The sequence below is a fragment of the Ctenopharyngodon idella genome, chromosome 17 (assembly GCF_019924925.1).
Source record: "Ctenopharyngodon idella isolate HZGC_01 chromosome 17, HZGC01, whole genome shotgun sequence".
Classification (NCBI taxonomy): domain Eukaryota; kingdom Metazoa; phylum Chordata; class Actinopteri; order Cypriniformes; family Xenocyprididae; genus Ctenopharyngodon; species Ctenopharyngodon idella.
Genome location: NC_067236.1, coordinates 23,317,437 through 23,340,588, shown reverse-complemented (window position 1 = coordinate 23,340,588; position 23,152 = coordinate 23,317,437). Strand labels below are relative to the sequence as shown.

Here is a 23,152-nt window from a genome sequence, read left to right as displayed (position 1 = left end):
CTTACTAACTAACTATTCATTCATTCATTCATTCATTCATTCATTCATTCGTATGAGGCTATGTTTAGAATGGACGGAATAACACCTTAGTAATTGTAAGCTGTATATACACTCTGATAAGTAAATACATATGCTAAATAGACTGTATAAACAGTTAGTGAAGGCAGGAAAGCAGTCACGCGCTTGTTGAGTGAACGAGAAATGATTCAGTATGTGGAAGTAAATGATTCAAAGATTCGAATTCCGAATCATTTACGAACGAAGCACCACCACAGCTTTGCTGCTTCCTCGCAGACTTAAGGTGTGAATTTAAAAGTCGTCCGGTGTTACTATGTCGACACTGAAGAGAGTTGTATGGCCCCAAATCATTCTCTTCGGCGACTCAATAACACAGGTAACATTTTGGGACGCCGAGCCGTTTGGGATTTGATACTTTACTGTAACCTGCATTGTTTTTGTTTCAGTTTGCCTTTCAAGCGAACGGATGGGGATCTGAAATCTCTCATAAACTCGCGAGGTACAGAGTTCATGACAGCACGGATGCATCCTTGCACTCACACCGCCGCCGCCACAGCTGATTTATCATTTTATTTATTTATTTATTAGAAAATGCGACGTGGTAAACAGGGGCTTGTCGGGATACAACACAAGGTGGGCTAAGATTGTGCTTCCTCGCATTGTGCCCATTTCTGATGCTCCTATAGCGGCTGTGACTGTTTTCTTTGGCGCTAATGATTGTGCTTTGGAAGGTAAGAATATTTCACGTTGTGCATCATCTCTAAACAACAGCGGCGGTGATATATGAGACACTTTCTTTTCTTTTACAGACAAGAACCCCGCGCAGCACGTGCCTCTCCAGGAGTTCTCAGAGAATTTGAAGGGCATTGTCAGATATCTGGTGTCTATAGGAGTGTCCAATGACAAGATCATCTTCATCACACCACCACCACTTCAAGAAGCCGCCTGGGAGAAAGAGTGCTTGCTGAAAGGTGACACACCTCCTCCTCCTCCTGACTTTAAGCCGTGTTCAGTACTAGTGTACTGCATGCTGCACAGCTTAAAAGTAATTTAATTCATTTCAACAAATTTACTGTGCGTCCCCCTTATTTTCTCACTGATATGTATGTAATATCAGCCACATTTTTAGCCTCTGTTTCTTAAATTATGTAACTGGACACCAGTTGATACATTTACTCAAATCTTGTACATTATTAAAAATGCAAAATAGTAATTTATTTTCAAGATTATATCCGGATCTCTTAATTAAACATGGTAAAGTCATGTGACAGCAATGTATCGCTGCATATTGCATGCTGTTTCTCACACTATTTTTAAAAAATACTTGGCAGTATAGACTGTGCAGCAAGCAGTAATACAAAGATAGCCTCAGTCTCTCTCTCTCTCACACACATACACACATTGAATATGATTTTCGCTGTTTAAAGGGGACCTATAATGCCCCTTTTCACAAGATGTAATATAAGTCTCTGGAGTCCCCAGAATGTGTCTGTGAAGTTTCAGCTCAAAATACCCCACAGATCATTTATTATAGCTTGTCAAATTTGCCCCTATTTGGGTGTGAGCAAAAACGCGCCGTTTTTGTGTGTCCCTTTAAATGCAAATGAGCTGCTGCTCCCGGCCCCCTTTCCAGAAGAGGGCGGAGCTTTAACAGCTTGTGCTTCAGTTGCTCAACAACAACAAAACTGGAGAATCTCACGCAGCCAAAATGAGGATTGTCAGTAATGGTGCTCAGCCTTACATTGTTCAAACCGGAGTCGACACTGATGGAGAGACTCAGGAAGAAGTTACAACTTTTAGAATGAAACTGGACGTTTCTGAATGGTAAATAAACGTATGTAGTTGCTGTGGAGTTGATTCAACTCATCAACTAGCATGTACCGTCATGTTAATCTTTTGTGCAAAACCCGTATGGACGCACACTAAACATAGCATACCTGTTTTCCAAACAGAGCCATACACACCAGACTAATGTTTATGATTGCTATCAAATATTTTTTCCAAAATATCGCTCGGACAGAAACACTCCTTTTTTAGCAATCGAGCTTGCCAGGGTCAACTTGCAGACTACCCAAGCTAACGAGACTCTAAATAGTGTTCTGTGCTCGTCTGTGCAGCCGACGACAGAACAGTTATCAAACTTTGATCAAAACTTTTGCCATGGTGTTAGAACTGGTACACCGTTTTCGCTTGTGAAAACAAAATGACGGTGCCGTGGGTGGAAACGTGCAGATTAAGATCCCCTTCCTACTGTAACGGAGGCCAGCTAGTAGTCGCTGTGCGAGTAAACCTCACTCCTTTGATCGCAAGAGATGCTCTAGCGACTGACACTAGAGATTGCAGCCTTTAGCCTCCTTGTTAGAGGGTCCGACTCCCACTCCGGAGACCCAGGTTTGAGGCCCGCATAGAGTGGGGCGAGTAGGACCTGGGTGAGGGGTTACACTACGTCACAAGGGGAGCGAAATCTGAACGGCTTGTTTTTTCACATGCTTGCAGAAGAAAAGGCTTGCCAAAACAAAGTTACTGGGTTGTCCTTTTTCACTTTTTCTGGGTTGGTAGATGCACCGGGGACCTGATTATAGCACACGGAAAAAGTCCGATTTTCATGATATGTCCCCTTTACACTGCTGTTTTCATCAGGTTCAGCTTTGAATCGGTCGAACTCTGTGGCTGGTCAGTATGCGCAGGCCTGCGTCCAGGCTGCAGGACAGTCTGGTGTGGATGTTCTGGATCTCTGGACACTCATGCAAAAAGATGGACAGGTAACGCACATGCTGTTGCAATTGTTAATGAACATGTATAAAAATAACTAGAATATAAACAAATGCATTTTCCCCCTCAGGATTTCTCAGTGTATCTTTCGGACGGACTGCATCTTTCTGATAAAGGCAACCAGTTTGTGGAAGAGCATTTATGGACACTTCTTGAGCGGCGAGTGGCTGATTTGCCCTTCATTCTGCCTTACTGGGGGGATGTGGATCCAAAATGCCCTGAGAGCAGCCTACTGTGCGATTAAAACTCAGGTCACATGATGCACAGCGGATAAAACACCATTCAGTTCCTGTGGTTTAAATGTGAACATTTTTGGATACACTTAACAACGGTGGAAGGACCAGCCGCCAGACCTATTTGAAGTGTTTTGAGTTAAGCAAGTCAAATGATAGATGCCAAGGATTATGTTTGATGTTCTGCCAAAAAATATTCAGATTTCTGAACTATTAAAGTATTGGTGAGGTCGATTGAGTTACTGGGGCACTAACATTCACACGCAAAGATTCTAGTAGGGACCATAACTGCTTTCATATCTATATCTCCAAGCAAAATCAAATGCATTTTTATGTTTTTTTCAGTGTAGGTCCATAAAATAATTAGAAACACTTCAGTGTGGAGGCAGTTTATTCATGTGGGTTCATATCCCAAGAATGCGTTAAATAAATGTAACAACCAAGCATAAGAAACACATTGAATAATAGCAGATTGACATCAAATACAGCTTTCAACATCCAAGTGAGAGGTTTTAATTCTGATTTGATATACAGGAATATAAGAAACAATACAAAATATATATTTAGTCCATTGACTTATGGCACATGAAAACGTTAAAACTCAGCTTTAATAGTCATAGATATTTCACAGTGGGGGCATGATAGTCCTTTCTAAAGTATTGATTGATTTTGGTCACATCTATACAACCGTTTTAGTGGCAACAAGAGAAAATCTATGAAATATGCACATCCCTCGGCTCTGTAATCAGTGTTTCACATAATTATACTGCTATATTAAAATGACACGAGATGCTATAGAGTGTATAGAAGCACATATAAACTGAACAAGAATTAAATTGCAAAAATATATGAAAACATGTTTAACATCCTGTGCAGTCTCTATCATTAAGCTTTAAGAAAGTGTACAAGAAAACTCATAAATAGCATCTCCTCTTACAGTTCGCATACACGTATGACAGTTGATTCATATACATATGGCATTGAACATGCATCACTTGAATTTTCTCAGCAAGTCGACCAGTGCAGCATTAAAAGTGTGATGACACGTATAGAGGCGTGCTGTAGGCATGTTTTTAATGAGGTATAAATGAATGAGAATACAAGAATTTGCACTACTGGAACTGTTACAAGGCACATTGTCTGTATTAAAGGAATATTTCAGGTTAAATACAAGTTAAAGGGATAGTTCACCCAAAAATGAAAATTCTGTCATTTACTCAACCAATCCTCAATCATCTTCGAAACACAAATTCATTTATTTTTAATGGAACCTGAATTCACGTGATGAACAGATTTATTTTATGATTTGGTTCACATATAAACATTGATCAACAGATACACAGAGCTCACCAAATACGGTAAATGGAATCTCAGCCATGCCTGCTTGATGCGCAAGAATCTGTTCATCATATAAAGCAATCATGTCTCTTCAGAAGATGGATTAAACCACTCGATTTGTATAGACGGTTTACAATGTCTTCGAGTTGTCAGTGCTTTGGAGGATTTTGGGGTTTGAAATGACATTAGGGTGATTAAATAATGACAGAATTTTCATTTTTAGGTGAACTGTCCCTTTAAACTGTATAGACAGCATCTGTGGTTGTCAATTACCACAAAATAATTTTGATTTGTACTTCAGATTATAAAAACAACTAAAAGTGCCTAAATGGTTACAGCAGAAGTATATGGGGCAAATCACTTAAAAGTATTAGTTCAGTTCAGAATTAAAATTTCCTGATAATTTACTCACCCCCCATGTCATCTAAGATGTTTATGTCTGTCTTTCTTTCTTCAGTCAAAAAGAAATTAAGGTTTTTGAGGAAAACATTCCAGGATTTTTCTCCACATAGTGGACTTGAACAGTTACCAACGGGTTGAAGGTCCAAACTGCATTTTAAATGCAGCTTCAAAGGACTCTACATGAACTCAGACGAGGAATAAAAAACTTTAAATAGTTTTTAACCACAAATGTTCATATTGCACTAGTTCTGCGATGTGCCACGCATTATGTAATCACACTGGAAAGGTCACGTGTGACATAGGTGGAAGTACCGAGCAAGTTTTTTTTTTTTTAAACCAACTGATCATTTCACTAGTTAAGACCCTTATTCCTCATCTGGGATCATGTAGAGCCCTTTGAAGCTGCACTGAAACTGCAATTTGGACCTTCAACTCGTTGGAATGTTTTTGGATCTTCAATCCTGGAATGTTTTCCTCAAAAACCTTATTTTCTTTTCAACTGAAGAAAGAAAAACATCTTGGATGACATGGGGGTGAGTAAATTATCAGGAAATTTTCATTCTGAAGTGAACTAAACCTTTAAGTGACACTATATTTGTAACAACTATAATTGTGCTTTAAAATAATGCTACAAAATTTTGAAGAACCAACCGAAATGTGTCAGCAGTCTACACATCACATACACTTTTAAGTGCACCAACAAAATGAAGCCTGATTGCACCCTGTTTATCACGGCTCTTGTCTCAATCGAGTGATATTTGAGCCTGTGTCTTCAGCACTCGGTCTCCTTACTGTCAATGCGCGCCTGTCTCGTCAGCCGCCTCTTGTCCCCGCGGGATGGCATTGCCTGTCCGGTGAGGTCCTCGAAGGACCTGGCAGCTGTGCCGCTTGGAGGGAAGCCTTCCTCCTCGTCCGGGTGAGAGGAGTCGCCGCTGGGGTCCTCCTCGATGGTGGCCATTCGCAGCTGATCCGCTCTGGGTGCGGCGGAGAGGTTGGCAGGGTCTGGGGCGGCGAGCGTCTCCTGTGCCGATGAGACGCCGGGGCCCGTGTGGCCCAGTGAGTGCTGAGGTCGTGCTGCCACTGAATGCAGATGAGGGGCCTTGACAATGCGGAGGGGCGCCGATTCCAGACTGCTCAGTATCTCTGCGCTCTAAGGGTAGAAGTTTGTGACAGAATCAGTAAGGGAGACTTCCGAACAGGTTATCATGATATTCACTACATAACTAGGGATGGGCACGAGTACTCGGAAGTGACAGCAATGATCGATTATGAACAGTGTTGGGGTAACACATTACAAGTAACGCAAGTTACGTAATCTGACTACTTTTTTCAAACAAGTAACGCAAGTTACTTTGTTTTCCATTTATTCACTGACACGATGTATGCGCTGTGTGAACATGATGGTCATTCTAGACCTGAGCATACATTTACTTCTCCTGCGTCTTATTCATCTGTATTCAGAATGGCAGCACAGCTGAAAGGCTTGTTTGTTTGAGCTGCGCCCTCTACTGTACAGGCGTGAATTTGCATTTTCTTCTGCCAGAGGCTTATTCATTGCACTTTTGGTGTGAAAGGGCCTTTACATTTGCCAAAAATAGAATTTTTTTGTTGTTATAAAAACAGCCCAGCCCAGATGAGGAAAAAGTAACGCAGAAGTAATGTAACGCATTACTTTACATAAAAAGTAACTAAGTAATGCAATTAGTTACTTTTATTAAGGGAGGAACACAATATTATAATGCATTACTTTTAAAAGTAACTTTGCCTAACACTAAGCACAATAATTGCGTATAATCATAAGTTACTTTCTTCCAGTCAAAATCATCTAGACCAGTGGTTTGCAACCTTTTTGATTAGATGCGCCATTATCCAACACAATAGTCCCCTTTCAGTTAATTATTTTGTCCATTAAAACTCTTTTATTATCAAAATTACATATTAAAATTTTTGCCATGAATATGCTAATTAGTTGCCTCCTCCACTCAATCACACCAGCTCGGACTCCCTGATCCACTCGGTCAACTGTAGTAAACACTACATAATGGCAAGTGGAAATATTGGTTTAATTCAGCTGTATATAAGAGGAAAAGTGAATACAGGGTCGTCTACAAGTCCATGTATCAGAATGGTAATGCGGTTTATGTATCACTCTCTACAATGTAGGAGACATAAAAGTAATTGACATGATTAGCCTTTGACTTGACTACTTTATCAAACAGCTAATTAATGTGTTGCTAATTTTACACAAACCATGTTCCCATTCGCCATCTCACAGTCAGCTGCCTTCTAACAATCAGTGTCCTTAGAAACGCTTTGAACAACTTAGAACTTTCCTCCACTTTATTTTTTCCCATTATTTTTATTGAAAAACATACAGAATCGGAATTAGAATCATAAAATATATTGTTTAATTCATTTCATATTTCAATACTATGGAAGCTTGTTTCCGCCTCTAAATAAAAAAAAATAAAAATGGTAATTGCGACTTTTTATCTCACAATTCTGACTTTATTTCTCAGAATTGCAAGATTTAAACTCGCTTTTGCGAGTTATAAAGTCAGAATTACGAGATATAAAGTCGCAACTCTTTTTTTTTTTTTTCGCAATTGCGAGTTTTTAAGCCCCGTCCCCCACATTGACAGGATTGGTTACATGTTTGTGATGGTAGGAAACAAGGCATTTTTGAGACCGTCTTTGGTTCACTGCAGTTATAAGGAGAAAATACTCAGCAATAGTGTTGAATGATGAATTTGCACATAGTTTGTCTAAAAGCATTTTAAAAACAACACTTGTTTTTCTCAGAATTGCGAGATATAAACTCACAATTGTTATAAAGTCAAAATTGCGAGTTATAAAGTCAGAATTGCGTGATATAAAGTCAAAATTGTTAGATGTAAACTTGAAATTGTGTGTTATAATAACGTGCAATTGTGAGGGAAAAAGACTGTTTTTTCTCAGAATTGTGAGTTTACAGTATATTTCACAAATCTGACTTTATAACTCGCAATTGCATGTTATAAAGTCAGAATTGCTTGATAAAAACTCACAATTACGAAAAAAAAAAGAGTTGCGACTTTATAACTCGCAAAAGCGAGTTTAAATCTCGCAATTCTGAGAAATAAAGTCAGAATTGTGTGTCAGAAAAGTCGCAATTACCATTTTTATTTTTTATTTAGAGGTGGAAACAAGCTTCCATAGTATTGAAATATGAAATGAATTAAACAATATATTTTATGATTCTAATTCCGATTCTGTATGTTTTTCAATAAAACTAATGGGAAAAAATAAATGATTTTAGTTTACATCTTGATTTTTTGTGTTTTTAGCAATTTAATTGTTTTAATTATTATTATTATTTTTTTTATTTAATTGAATAATTTTGAGTCGCCCCGGCCCCCTGGTTAAGAACCACTGATCTAGACATCACAATGAAACACAACAAAGGGTTTCAAGAGCATGAAATAAAGTGTTTTGAACTATCTTAAAACTGTGACAGAATTTACAGCCAGACACAATGGAAAAACATCTGTATGATGCTTGTGTATGTAAACCAACTACTGATGCACCAAAACCTTTTTTTTTTTTTTTTAATTTAATTTTATTTTATTTTTTTGCATTGTTTAAAAATAATTTATAATAGCATTTTTTGAAAATTCACCACAAAAGGGCAGAAAATAAAATAATAAAAATAAAATATTCTTCAGTTTTTTTGTACCTCTAGGATCTAATTTTGATCAATTCTACATAATTTTTAATGCACAATCTTTAATACAGTATAGATAAAATTAGAACAAAGTCCAAAGGAAATTTATTACAATAAGCAAAAATAATAATTAAAAATTTAAACATAAGCAGTTATAGTATTCAGATTTACTGTATCTGTTAAGTACGAGTAAACAAACTGATGCCCATCCCTATGCATAACATTAACAGCATGCTACACTTGAGTTAGATGCAGCAAAATTTGCGATCCATTCACATCTCTTGAACCAAATCAAATGAACAGAAGGCCATCCGTAGCGTATGCAGTATCGGGAGAGTTTCAAAGCCGTGCATTTAAAACGCTCAAGTACCGAACTGCATCCAAAAAACACGTTTGAAAGAGAAACCGCCAACACATCCTCATTGACACTGAACGCACGAGACATACAGGACAAGCTGAACTAAACTCAGTCGGCCCATCGGACACGTCATAACCAGCGTGTTCCGACTCGTCACACTCAGGGGGGAGCACAGTAGAGCGGGGGGCCGTAAGACGCACACTCACCTGAGTTGAGAGCTCTACTACACACCTCCACCACCATCTGCTGCAGTTCCACAAGGGTCAGAGCAAACAAGCCACAAGTCATACATGTGCAGCCATGCTCGCCCCTACAAGCCCTGATAAAAGACGCCACGCTAACTGAATTAGCAAGTTAATATGTTACTTTGGGATGACTTTAATGCAGGTTTAGTATGTTAGTCTGTTAGTATTCTGATCTCCGCTGCATGAGGAAGGAGTCCATCGTGGGAGTTGTAGTTTTGTGACAGAAGGACTTACACTGGGGTACATCATAGTTTTGGAGTTTTCCTCATATTGTTCATCCAGTTTCTTGTCCTATTAACAAGAGAGATGATCACTGTAATGTCTTGTTTAGCCAAAAACAACAATTCTGTCATCATTTAATCACCATAATGCCTTTACTTCTGTGGAACATGGTTTCTGAAAGTGACAGCAATACAAATGAGACTATGACAAAATACCATCAAACTGCAGTCTGTTCCTCACAGTGTTCCTGTTGAACTATTAAAAATAGTTTTTGTTCATTGAAAAAAAGCTGAAATAAAATAAAATAAAATATAAATCAGACTTAAAGGAGTACTTATTCGCTGGCAAAATGGGCTTTCAATAAAGCTTAGCTGCCTATACAGTAGAAAGGTGAAATTTTGGGCTGTTGTCTTCCCTTTTGCTAAATAGGTAGGAAAACTTCAACACCCACAATGCACTGGGTATGTAGCCATCCAAGGCCATTTCCACCAGTCTGTGAATATGCTCGACCAGAGTCAAATACAGCATTGCTTTTGTAGGATATACTTCATAGCAAACTTTTAGTCAAGAATTCAAAGAGCATTTAGCAGGAGTTGAGTGACTTTGGGTTTTCAATGAAGGATCCAGCATGTTGTAGTCAGTGGCTAAAGGCTGCAAAGAATCGTAAATATGGAGAAAAATCTGAAAAACCTTGGTGTTTGTAGTTAACATTTCAAACTGGATGACCACAAACAGCTGTATGGTAAAAAAAGATATTGGTAAGAAAGATAAGATATTTGAACAATGTAAGGCTAAAGACCGTTACTGACAATCAACATTTTAGCTGCGTGAGATTTTCCAGCTTTGTTGTTGTTGAGCAACCGAAGCGCTCTTCTGGAAAGCGGGCAAGCAGGCACCAGCTTATTTGCATTTAAAGAGACACACACAAAACGCCGTGTTTTTGCTCACACCCAAATAGGGGCACATTTGACAAGCTATAATAAATGATACGTGGGGTATTTTTAGCTGAAACTTCACAGACATTCTGGGGACACCAGCGACTTATATTACATCTTGTAAAAGGGACATTATAGGTCCCCTTTAAATGAAATTAATCACATTCACTTATTGCACAGACAAGAGCAGCTTGTATATTATACCACATAAGTTCCACAGAAGAAAGTCACAAAGGATTAGAAATGCATGACGATGAGTAAATGATGACAGAATTTTCATTTTATATGGACTACGCTTTAAGAAAACTCAATTTAAAAAAAACATATTGACTGTGAAATAAGTCTCACCACACAGTGCACCAGTATGCTTAGAGGAATCCAGAACAGGAGAGAGAAGACCACCACTGATCCCACTATGTTGTCAGCCAAAAACTTCCCTGCACATTGACAGAAAAGAGTCACCATTGGCATTTACAAAATATACAGAAAAAGACAGATATCATTGCATGATTCCAAGCTAAATTCACTCTGCTATCCCTTACCAAATGTGTTGATGTCCAGTTTGTCTATAAAGTCCCATAAACGTTCAATGACATCTTGGACTTGCTTCATGCATTTACCCTGAAATGAACAACACCACAGCATTTATAGAAAACACTATGAAATCTGATAAATGATTATTGTCAAAACACAGACAAGCAATGCACTCACGGCCCCGTCACAGAAGCCAACGGTACAGGGTTTGCCCTTGCGCAGGTAAAGAAATGACCCTTTACTATCAAAGGGAGTGCACAGCCCGTCTTTTCTTCTACAGCACACTTTACATGAGTGTTCAGTCTCTGAAAAACATCACAGCAAATGGACAAACTCAGCACTTTTGCATTCATAATGGAGGCTAAAACAGTAAACATGATTGTTATAATGCATATTTTGGTACTAGTTTCAGTGAACATTGACCATTCCAATTAATAGACCAATATCAGGCCAGTTTGAAATGACACTCGCCGATATATGTGCAGGTTCTGTTTACATTTATTAGGAGTAAATGTTGTGTAAAATAGCCTAAATATTCCTATAACTTCTTTTAAACATCTTACATGCTGTCATTATATAGGGAAGACTGGGGATAAAAGTCACATGGTCTGTATTTACACTATCAAAGGTTTGGGGTCATTAAGTTTTTTTTTTTTTTTGCTTTTCTATTTAAAGAAACTTGACAAAATAAGAAATGTTTCTTAAGCATCAAATCAGCATATTAGAATGATTTCTGAAGGATCATGTGACACTGAAGACTGGAGTATGCTGATGCTGAAAATTCAGCTTTACCATCACAGGAATAAATTACATTTTAAAATATATTCAAATAGAAAAGTAATTTTAAATTGTAATAATATTTCACAATATTAATGTTTATGATCAAATAAATGCAACCTTGGTGAACATAAAACTCTTCTTTCAAAACCATGAAAAAATCTTACAGAGATTAATAGAATTAATAAAAAATAATTAATCACAAAGAAATCTATTTTTCCTGTGCAATAATAGTGTAAATGTTCAAAAGCTTTATTTTAGCCAAGATATTAAGGTCTGTGTCTATATGGAAATTGATAAATATCAACTGAAGTAAAAATTGTGACAACTAGCCTCAGTCTGCCATATATAGAAACAATGTTATTTTGCTCATCGCTGCTCACTAGATATCAACGCTGGTCATTCAAACAGATATCTCTGTTGGGCATTAGTGTGAACACAGAGGAGGGTTTGTTGAGACATTTACCGTTGCAGGCGCAGGACTCAAGTTTATGCAAGGCCTCACAGAAAGGCTTGCACTCGCCCTTCTGACATCGACCCTTGTCCACACACTCTGTATCATCAACCAGGTTACCAGGTGTGGGGCACTCACTGCTCTTGCCTGGAATACACAAGGGTAAAAAAAAAAAAAAAAAGAGTTAACCAACCAAATATAAGTTGTGTGGTCAGTAGTGGTCTGGATAAACTACACTGACATAGGGGAGTTTTCTGCTATTAGTTATTTTATTATTATGTGCCATTAAAGTTAGCGTGAGCAGACTGACCTGTGCACCTCGACATGTTCTTGCAGGTGGCAGTGATGGTCTCCTGACAGATCTTATCTGCACTTTCAAACTCACAGTTCTTGCAGCAGGGGCTGTTCCTGTCACTGAGGGTCACAGAAAACAGTATCAGGCACAAATACTCATAGCAACAGTGACCTTAAGAAAACCACAGTTCTCAATAAGAGAGTTTTGAACTGCAGTTGTCATCAGTCAGGTTATGGAAGGAAAAAAAATTATTTACATGCAGGGCTTGACATTAACTTTTTTGCTCACCAGCCACTGTGGCTAGTGGTTTTCCAACGTTACTAGCCATTCAACATTTCCACTGGCCAATTTTGACATTGATACAATGAGGAAAAACAGCCATGTAGATATTTTTAATATTATCTCATAATTTGACAGCAGGTATATTAGGCTGCTGTCACTTTAAGACCTGATGCATTATATACTGTTACACATGCCTTTTCTTTCTCAACTGTTTACATTCACTTAAAACATAACTGACTATGTTTACGCGAATACTTGCCAATACCAGCATTCTGACATTATTTTGTGTGTATTTGACTGTTTAAGCTCAATAAGCAGTGAAAAATAACTCAATTGAGTGCTGAGAGGCGGCTTTATGTGTGCGCACTTTGGGTGTGAGCACAAAATCTGCGGGAATGAGTAAACGCCCAAAATTCAAGCCCTGTAGCACCAACAATATTCATCCAGAGCAAATGAAACAAGTGAGTGAGGGGAGGCGGGTTTGTGTGTCAATTCGCTGTCTGAGAGATGAGAGAGACAGAAAGCGCAGCTGGTATCATATCTATTCTGCGGAAAATGAGCATGGGAAGCATTTCAGATGTTTCAGTATCGATATGTATCGAAAAAAATCTATATTTCTGACAACACTACATTGCAACACTACATTGCACTTACTAGCATTTGGCGTGTGTTAATGTCAAGCTTTGTACATATGTATATGTCATTATCCTACAAAGAAAACCTTTATAATACGGTGATTTGGTGCTCAAAAACATTTCTTACTATTATCAGTGCTAAAAACAGTTGTGCAGCTTACTATTTTTGTGAAAACACAAGATTTCAGGATTCTTTGATGAACAGAAAGTTCAAAAGAACAGCATTTATTTTTATTATAAAACTTTTTTAACATTATAAATGTCTTTTCTGACACTTTTGATCAATTTAATGCATCTTTGCTGAATAAAAGTATTAATTTCTTTAAAAAACAACTTTTGAATGGTAGTGTATACACATATATATCTCAATTTTGCAATAAATATATACTAATGTCTATAAAATCAATAGTTTTATATTATAGTTTTTATTTGATAACGTCATTTATTGTGCAAAAAACTACATATAAAAGACTGCAGTTTTTTTTTAATTTACTTTTTTTAGTATTATTAAATTATATTAACTATTTTATGTATTTTTTTTTAATTTAATTTATTAATATTCTATTAACTTAATTTACTAATATTGTAATATATCTCAGAGCTTATTGGTTTGGTTCATGGCTTAGATTGAGGTATTTTTTAAAATCCCTATGAAGGCAATAATAGGTCAAAATACTTCAGGAACAAAGACCAAATAGTGAAATAGTGGGCGGTCACTATTGTGATCTAGATCTGGGCAAAGCTGATGCTGATATATCTCAAAAATGCTGATATATTGGTCTATCACTGTTAGCGTCTTTACCTGCATAGTGCATTCTTCTTGAATTTGCACTTAGCTGTGCAGCAGGGGTCATCATTGAGATGAAGCAGTCCAGGGTCGCAGTCTTCGTCCTCCTCCACACGGGAGTTTCCACACAGCTTACTGCTCCTCTCCTTAAAGCACTGTTGGGCCTTGATCTTTAACGTCTTACTGATCGAGAACCTGCTACAGCTGGAGAAGCGCTGAGGGAAACAATAGGTGAGTAAGAAAAAGTAACTATATGTTAAAGGAAATAATCAGCACAGGATGGATAATAATACCTTATTGTTGGCGTGATCTCCGCTGACCGCAATAGGGTACATGACAAATTTGCCGCCCTGGTCGTCGTTGGGAGCACAATCAGCTATGTTGTCTGGATCGTGTTCAGCTCCGAAGTTGTGTCCGAGCTCATGAGTGGTTACAAGATCTGCTTCCTGGAGAGACAATATATCACTGTGCTTCCTGATGAAAACATCTAGTATACACAATCCAAGTGGTAATGTTAAAACAATGTATGCAAACCTTAGTCAGAATAGTTTTTCCATAATTCATGGTGCTTGTCAAGCCAGTGTTCAGGTAACTGGGTTTCTTGACGGTCTGGGATGGATAGTATGCTGTAAGACAAAATGAATGTGCAAAGTCAAGCACTGTTGAGTGGAATTCCACTGATCACATTTGTAAAGATCCTTACGTTTAGGGCAGAGTCCTCCCAATCCCTGTTTGGAAGGGGCCACGTATGCCAGACCCAGAGTGCCATCGTCAAAGTCCTGATAGGTGAAGAGATGGGCGAGGCAAACTGCAGAGGCGTTGTCTGCGATGTCAGAACTGAATTGCTAAAGAGAACCGAGAGAAAGATGAGAAAGTGACGGTCTACAAATCTGTGCTTCAAGGCTCCTCACAAAAATAAATAAAAACTTGATGAGGGAGCCATTGGCCCTTAAAAAATTAAACATTTAGAAGCCACTAATGATGGTTGTTCAGAAGCTTCTTTGTATTTTAGTGTAAATTTGTTATATAAAAAATTCACTAAAGTGATCCTGATTATAATTGTGCATTATGTTTCTGAGAATACTTTGCTTTGTAAAATGCTGTTTTGATAATGTCATTCAAACAAACTTACCCTTAGAGTTGATTTGATCAATGATATTTTCATAAAATAATTGTTGTATAGTGCTTTTAGAACACCGTTAATTAATTTATGTAATAATTAATTTAAATAACATTATGAATATGTATCTTTAACCCTTGTGCGTCAATTAAAAAAAAAGTTACACATTAGGTCCAAAGAGGACAAAAATGTCCATGTCCAAAAACTGCTTGGGAGCACAGACTTAAGATTGGTCTCATTTTAAAGAAGACCCTTGGCAGATAATTGTTGAGGTAAAAAAAGTGAAAAAAAAAAAAAAAAAAAAAAAAAAAAAAGTTATAGAGGTTTAGGTTTATGAAAATGATTTATGAACATTATTTTATATAAAATATATATTTTATGAAATATGTTGAACTCTAAAACTGCTAGAAAATCAAAGCCATAAATCTAAATAGGTTGTGTTCCAAATTTGAGGTTGCTTGCTCAAAAAAATGAGCTTTCAGTAAGAGTTTGTTTGGGCGCAGTACCACATTTTCCCCATTAGATGCCAGCAAAGCTCCACTGGTACCACAGTGGTTGGATTTGTGATTTGCAGTACAGTAGAGTACAGTTTTTCTCTCTCAAATATTACAAGCACACTCACACACCCACACAATTATAGCTGCATAATTTATTCGACTGGCTCTATAATATGCAAAAGTAGAAAACAGGAATAAAGCGAGCATTTCCTTTAGGACAAACCTAAGAAAATGGCACCATTTAGTAAAAAAATAGTAAACATTTTGAAGCCTTGCCAACAGAACGAAAGCCTGTTTACAAAGATTGCATCATTTTATAGTTAAATGGCCCTAGGATTAAAAATTGCAGTTTTAATTGCAGTTTTTGTCCTTAAGGTCCTGAGTGGAACTATTTTGTGTACGTACAGTGTAAAATAGATTTATTAAAGGAAATGGGGGTGAAATAGTACAATTCCAATAAAAATACACACCTGAGCCAAAATTTAGGCAGTTGGCATTAACACAGGCAAAATGATCAAAAAAACAAAACCAAAAATGTCCATAAAGACGCACAAGGGTTAAAAACACATTTTGTATGCTGTCACTAAATAGACTGATGTAAGATTCAAAAAACCTAAAATATATCACAATAATGGATCTTGGTTTATTTCGAATCAAAAGAAAAATAACTTATGGTTCAGTAAGGGACCATTCACACAGAACTCCATTGTTTTTTTATGTAAATGCACTAGATGGATGTGTTTTGCAGCATCTCATGCATGAAGCTGTTCTAAAAAAACAGTTTTCAAGTTAAAAGTTCAACTTTTAAAAAACATGTCTCTAGATCTTGCATTTCTTCCCCATTTTTACCCGCAAAAACACGTTCTGTGTGAATGGTCCCTTAGGGAGTCTGATGTGAACAAATTCACAGACAGAGTGAGTCTGATTCAAACAAGAGTCACTGTTAGTGAATTGGACCTCACGCTGTCATCATTTATTTGTGGATGAAACACTGGAACACACCCTAACCAGATGATATCTGATGAATCTCAACTGTCTTCATTTTGAAATGCTGTCTTAATAATGTATTTTTTTAAATTCAGCCAATAACATCTGACCTGAATACAAAGCACAAACATTACTAACCCCAAAACAGATTGTTAATGTGGATTGATCATAACATTTGGCCTGTGTATATTTCAAGGGACATGGCACTTACTTCCAGAAGCTTCTTCACATCCCACACACCGTTGCTTCTTCCAAATGGGCTTCCATTCATGTTGTAGTGAATCACTCCTGGGTCAACTTTTGTGGGCTCCTTGTTTATGATTATCTGTCAGCATATTTACGGCAAGATATCACTTACTGATAAAACTTTGAGCATTGAGAGGAAGTAATAACAAGCTTTTAAAAATGCAAAGCACTGAGCACATGAACTCCACTGTAACAAAGTGGAAAATGCATGAAATGGATTTTGTCACAAAGGGAGAAAATATAGATATCAAAAAAGCCACTTTCGAGAAAAGCCAACATTAAGTCACACCTGGAGTTTGCTACAAGCCATGTGACAAAATCTGGAAACTTTGGTGGTCTGATGAAACTAACATTAAGCTCTTTGTATTAGAGTTGAGTCAGCTGCTATGGTGACTTTGACTTGAGAGTCACCAGTTCTATCAGTGATCAAGAATGAGAAAATCGGTGTTGCATTGGGACAATCCCATAAATCTGTATGACTTTCTTTCTTCTGTGGAACACAAAAGGAATATGAATAATGTCCTGGTTGTTCTTTTCCATGCAGCCTGGAGCTTTCAAGCTTTAGAAGCTTTGTAAAGCAGAATAAAAGTAACATAAAAGTGGTTCATATGACTAGTATGTTGTATTACAAATCGTCTGAAGTCTTTGTTTGAGAACAGAACTAAAATTAAGTCATTATTTACTGATAAACTTGTGAAATGTCCATTGAGTCAATAAATTGTACTCAAGAAATAGATCAGTCTGATTTTTTGAATGAATCATTCAGAACGGTTTAATGAACCAGTTTTGTGATCCATTCAAAAACTGGACATTGTTTAGACATATGTCAAGATTTGCAAAGTATAACGACTTGAAAACTTGTTATATAATGCACAAGTCATATGGAATATATTTTTAAGTGATTTTGCATCTTTTTTCATGCTTTTCAAGTTCCAAATGTTGAATTATCCCTTTAACAATATGAAGTGAAACTAATGCCCTGTTTCCACTTGGTATTAAGATGCGTTTTGGTCGATTTGTTCTCTCACCATTCCTGATTTCTAACACACACACACACACAGCGTTTGGCATGGTCTTGCATCTATCACAGCATAAATGAAAGCTGATGCTCTCCGTCATCTCCAGTTGCGTTCATATGTAAATTGCGCAAGCTTATTTTGTCCATTAGATCGAAAGATCTGAAGAAACCCATACATTTACCCACCAATAGACCCTCCCCTGAAAGTGGACAAAAGAGATGGATTAAAACACCAGGTGTAAATGGGTATGTGTCTCCCTCATCTACTTGTGATCCTACTGACCAAAAAGTGTCTCAATACAAGGTGTAAACAGGGCCTAGGAGAGTCTAACTCATCCACTGAAGTGATGTAGAAGAGAAAAGATGAAAACTGAGAAGGATGATTCCTCCAGTTATTAAGGTCACCTGTTGAATCTGCACGCCGTAACCTTTAAATTCTTCATCCCAGGATGTGTTCCTATAGATATCATCCACTCTGTCTATCAGCTCAATCTGAAAGACATAAAACACTCAAATTCAATGCACTTTTATCAATAAATCTGATATCATGGTGGTGTTTATATGTACAAGAACAATGACATGCCTCTTTTCCAGTTATATTTAGTGTGCTTTGCTCACCAAGTAGTTGAGGGTGGTGCTCTCCTCTCCACGGCCCATGTGTTTATAGAAGCGATGATCTGCCACTAACAGCAGCGGGCAGGTGTTCTTCTTTTGGTCTTTTGATCTTCTCTCCCTGTTGTGAGGCTCTGCATTCAAGACATGAAAAGTTACATCTAAACATGGTGCACTATGAGAAGAATTATTTCTAATTATTTATGTGAATCCCAAAGTATCAATATCCATAAATGGATCTTCCCAATTTAAAGCTACACAATGGGGACTTCCATTAATATGATCATGGAGGACAAAGACTGAAGAAGTTATTCGACTTATTATGCTTTGTCTCCTGAATATTCTCAATTCTCATGGCAGGAGGTCACTGCCGGGTGACTACATGCTTGAATGGGCGGCCTTTGTCAGACTAATGTGTAACTCCTACACACTCATGCAGTATCCATCCCGCTCATCATGAGCATGTGCTTAAACTGAATATCTATTGTCCATTTAGACTGCTCTCATAAAGAAATGTGTCTGTCAAAATGGCTAAAAACAAAACTATTTTAAAGACAACATGAAACAACAATATATGAAGAGTTGCATTGCAAAAACCAAAAAGTCCATCTGACATGTTTTCTCTTATAAATGAGCATTTTTTACCAGGCTCCTATGTTTAAGTTCAGTAATTTCACTTTAATGGCAATGAAAATGTTATTACTCAGTTACTGAAATGCCTTATTTTCAAAATGTCACTTTAGTCAATTCATTAGTATTTAACAATATTTTTTTTTTTTTTGCAAAAACCTCTAAGTCCAACTCTTTGGACAACAAAACATTGTAAAATGTCTATTTCTGTCAGTTTTACAGCAGCAAAAGGAACACTGTTGTGTTAGCTACTTGTGAAATCCTGTCATCACCACTGTAACGATGGACAAAACATGATTAAAACTTGCAGCTCGGCAATTGAAAGCTGGCTCATACGCACACAGTCATTCATCTTAAAATTCGAACTGGTTCTTCTGTGGAGTTAGAGGCTTTTGCTGACAAAGGGCTTTAGCGGTTTCTGCACCGAACTGGTATTTCTGAATGGGATGATGCTGGGATTTAGCAGATTTGAAGCAAAAGTATTTGATGAAAGTATACTATGGACGAAGCACATTCGCTCAGTATCATTATCTCATTTTAAGTTTTTGAAGAAAGTCTCTTGGGCTCACCAAGGCTGCATTTGCAATTCATTTGATTAAAAATACAGTAAAAATACAGTAATATTGTGAAATATTATTACAATTTAAAGTAACATTTTAGATTTTTTAATATATTTAAAAATGTAATTTATTCCTGTGATGGCAAAGCTGAATTTTCAGCATCATTACTCCAGTGTCCAGTCTTCAGTGTGACATGATCTAAATCATTCTGATATGCTGATTTGGTGCTCATGAAACATTTCTTATTATTACCAATGTTGAAAACAGTTGTGCTGCTTCATATTTTTTGTGGAAATCGTGATATATATGTGACCCTGGACCACAAAACCAGTCATAAGGGTCAATTTTTTGAAATTGAGATTAATACATCATCAGAAAGCTGAATAAATAAGCTTTCCATTGATGTATGGTTTGTTAGGATAGGGCGAAATACATCACGAAATACATATTTGAAAATCTGAGGGTGCAAAAAAAACTAAATATTGAGAAAATCGCCTTTAATGTTGTCCAAATGAAGTCCTTAGCAAAGCATATTACTTACAAAAATAAAGTTGATATATTTATGGCAGGAAATTTACAAAATATCTCAGATAATTTTGACCCATACAATGTATTGTTGGCTATTGCTACAAATATACCTGTGCGACTTTTGACTGGTGCCTATTATCATTATTATTATACATATGTAAATACACACCTTCCTCCGTTTGTCCTGCTGCTCTCGCCTCTTCTGGCAGGAGATCCTGGGCATCAGCGTTCACATATCCACACACTTTGGGTGAGGACAGTCGACTAATGTTCTTAATGTCTTCTGAGCGGTACACCAGCAAACGGCCATCAGGGGGCGACTCTGTAAACCGCCACAAGGGCTAATGAAGACAAAAGATACTGAAACATACAGTAAACAGAAAATGTACAGTGTGAAATGAATTTTAAATGCTTTAAAGTATGAACAATTTGAGAAGCATGTGTAAACAAATCACCTCTACATTATATTCGGCCTTTTCAGTAAGAATGTGGGCTGAAAACTCATCCCCATCTATGTGTGCCTGCACACGTGAGTGCTCCTCTCCTGTTGGGATAGCAAACAAAGATATCAATGTTTGATAATCATGGATGAAAAACAAGAAAATTCAGTTCTCAGCCAAGGCTAATATCCTCATTCCATGTCTTACCCACTACGTGTCCTTTAAAGTAATTCTGTAACTGAATATCATATTGGTCCTCTTTTCCATTCTCATCTAAGAATACAGCCTTGAAGTTGTCCGTGAAAAGTTCTGTGTTTGTTGTCAAGTACAATTGAAAGTGCCTTTGAAAAAAGAGGTAAAACATGTTTTTAGTGCAGTGAAAATCTAAAATAAGAATCAGCCTCTAATCATGACTTCTTGAGGTCAGGGGTGGTCAGAGAAAAATAACACAAACACTCTCACAAATAAAAAAAAAAATAGATATAGAATAGAATAAAAATATATAAATAATAAATAAAATAAATTAATAGATAAAAATAAAAGTAATTATTTTTATTATTATTATTATTATTTAATGAATTATTATTATTATTATTAGAAGTCAGGGGTGGTCAGAAAAGGATAACACAAACATTCTTTAAAATAAAAAAATAATACAGAATAGAATAAAAATAAATAATACATAAAATATATAAATAAAAAAATAAAATAATAATAAAAATAAATACAATAAATAAACAATAAAATTATAAATAAAAAATATTATTATTACTATTATTATTATTAGAAGTTGGGGTGGTTAGAATAGAATAACAAACACTCTTTCAAATAAAAAATAATATAGAATAGAATAAAAAAAAATAATACATCAAATAAATAAATACAAATAAATAATAAAATAATTTAAAAAATAAATAAAAATTCACAGTGTCACATTCTTACAAATAAAATAGATATAAAATAGAATAACAATAAACAATAAATAATATGAATAAAAAATTATAGAATATAAGAAAATAAATAAATAATATGAATAAATAAAAATGCATAATAAAAGACATTAAAAAATTAATTTGATACATACATAATTATTATTTTTTTGAAATCAGGGGTGTTTAGAGAAAAAAAATAATAAAGTAGGCTATTTAAAAATTAAAAAGTGTCATCTCTTTTTGACCTGCCATGAACAGCCTCCTCCTGGCGACTTGCAGGCCGATTTAGTGCTTTTTACTGTGTAATAGCAAGAGAGAGGCATGCGTGGATTTGTGAACTTTACCTCTGGAGAGCTGTGAAGCTGACCAGCCGCTCCACATGTGATCGGGCATCAACGTCCCTTTTCCTGACCGAGTGAAGCTGGAGTCCTGATGCAGGCACCACCTCAAAGTCTGACAGTAAGGAGCTGAGCGCATCTGGATGAAGTAATGCATATATATCACCATTCCTACATAATACCACTATTTATCCACACACACCTTTTAAATCCCAAAGCAACACCTCCAAAATATATAGGCCTATAATGATTAAATACTACTTGGTCAGTACTACGGACTGTAAGTTTATTTTTATGATCATACAGTGACCCAAACACAGACTCTACTGCAAGAGAAGCATTTCAAAATGCCTGTCCATTCAGTCTGCAAACACAACAACTTCCCTGTTGGAGGAAATGAACACAAGCAGTCATGACTGGGTCAAAACAGGAAAAGGAAGGAAGACTGAACTCACAAACCAAGACAATCCCCATATATCCCCATTTAAGAACACAGTATATTTAGTTTTGACCCCGAATTTCCTTGTTGAGCCCATTTGAACAGCTTTCTCAGAGTAACTTACCAAACTCTTGTACCTCTTCCTGATTTCTCAAGTCTTCTTCAACAGATGCTGGTTTCACAGCACAGTGGACTAAAAGTGGAGCTAACAGCACTAAATAAAATATCAAAGACTCCATACTGGCGATGCAGCATCACTTCTGTCAAAGCACCATGTCCGGATGTGAAGTTCTCTGCTGTCAACATCTACTGTCCGTTATTTACCAACATTCACGACCACCTTCTGTTCCGCTTATTAGACACAAGACTTCAAATATTATATTTAACAGGATGGATTCCGGGTGAATGCTGAATGTCCATAAATATGGGATAATACACCGCGAACAGCCACAGCTTTCAGCTAGCTTCAGTCCTTCCTCCACATTTGCAGTGGATTCTGAGGAAGCGATAACAATCTGAGGAAGAATTCCACCGACTCTACTTCCGGGCAACGATTGAATTCCCAGGAAGAGGGACTTTTATTTTGAATTTCATTTTAAAATCGACTTACTACCGGTGTCGTGCTTTGATTTCTTTTTTATTTATTTTATATTGAACACGATCAACAAAATATACATTTATAGTGGCAGCCATAAGTGAAAATAATTAAATAAATAATAACGCAAGGCACACCACTAAAACTTGCCATCAGAAAGGTCTTTTCATTCATCGTTTTGCCTTCATACCCTCACATTTATGGATACAGAATGTACACA

The 23,152-nt window shown here is 36.7% G+C and overlaps 2 protein-coding genes across 3 annotated transcripts; one reads left to right on the top strand and one right to left on the bottom strand.

Moving 5' to 3' along the window:
* The first annotated feature begins 151 nt into the window (after window positions 1–151).
* Window positions 152–3,887, top strand: iah1 (isoamyl acetate hydrolyzing esterase 1 (putative)). The gene is made up of 6 exons (XM_051866880.1): window positions 152–394; window positions 465–517; window positions 607–749; window positions 828–989; window positions 2,659–2,780; window positions 2,861–3,887. The coding sequence occupies exons 1-6, from the start codon at window positions 332–334 to the stop codon at window positions 3,032–3,034; spliced, it is 717 nt and encodes a 238-aa protein (XP_051722840.1). The 5' UTR covers window positions 152–331; the 3' UTR covers window positions 3,035–3,887.
* On the bottom strand, window positions 3,397–22,892 carry adam17a (ADAM metallopeptidase domain 17a). Of its 2 annotated transcripts, XM_051866875.1 has the most exons (20): window positions 22,462–22,892; window positions 21,905–22,037; window positions 20,836–20,969; window positions 20,644–20,732; window positions 20,358–20,529; window positions 18,477–18,604; window positions 18,264–18,350; window positions 16,806–16,919; window positions 14,694–14,835; window positions 14,525–14,616; window positions 14,284–14,436; window positions 14,006–14,205; window positions 12,302–12,405; window positions 12,004–12,138; window positions 10,938–11,065; window positions 10,769–10,847; window positions 10,575–10,663; window positions 9,304–9,360; window positions 9,031–9,070; window positions 3,397–5,913 (listed from the first exon to the last, which is right to left on the bottom strand). In XM_051866875.1, the coding sequence occupies exons 1-20, from the start codon at window positions 22,574–22,576 to the stop codon at window positions 5,558–5,560; spliced, it is 2,547 nt and encodes an 848-aa protein (XP_051722835.1). In that variant the 5' UTR covers window positions 22,577–22,892; the 3' UTR covers window positions 3,397–5,557. The 2 variants fall into 2 exon arrangements, with proteins under 2 accessions (XP_051722835.1, XP_051722836.1); XM_051866876.1 differs by lacking the exon at window positions 9,031–9,070 and having other exon boundaries at window positions 22,462–22,891.
* Between the last annotated feature and the right edge of the window lie 260 nt (window positions 22,893–23,152).

Coding starts and splice junctions, on each gene's coding strand:
- iah1 (XM_051866880.1), top strand. CDS start 332: ATGTCGACACTGAAGAGAGTTGTATGGCCCCAAATCATTCTCTTCGGC. Junction 395..464: donor TCGGCGACTCAATAACACAG/GTAACATTTTGG, acceptor TTTTTGTTTCAG/TTTGCCTTTCAAGCGAACGG. Junction 750..827: donor TAATGATTGTGCTTTGGAAG/GTAAGAATATTT, acceptor TTTCTTTTACAG/ACAAGAACCCCGCGCAGCAC.
- adam17a (XM_051866875.1), bottom strand. CDS start 22,576: ATGGAGTCTTTGATATTTTATTTAGTGCTGTTAGCTCCACTTTTAGTC. Junction 12,406..14,005: donor AAGAAGAATGCACTATGCAG/GTAAAGACGCTA, acceptor TGTGACCCTCAG/TGACAGGAACAGCCCCTGCT. Junction 11,066..12,003: donor TGAGTCCTGCGCCTGCAACG/GTAAATGTCTCA, acceptor GATGTTTTTCAG/AGACTGAACACTCATGTAAA.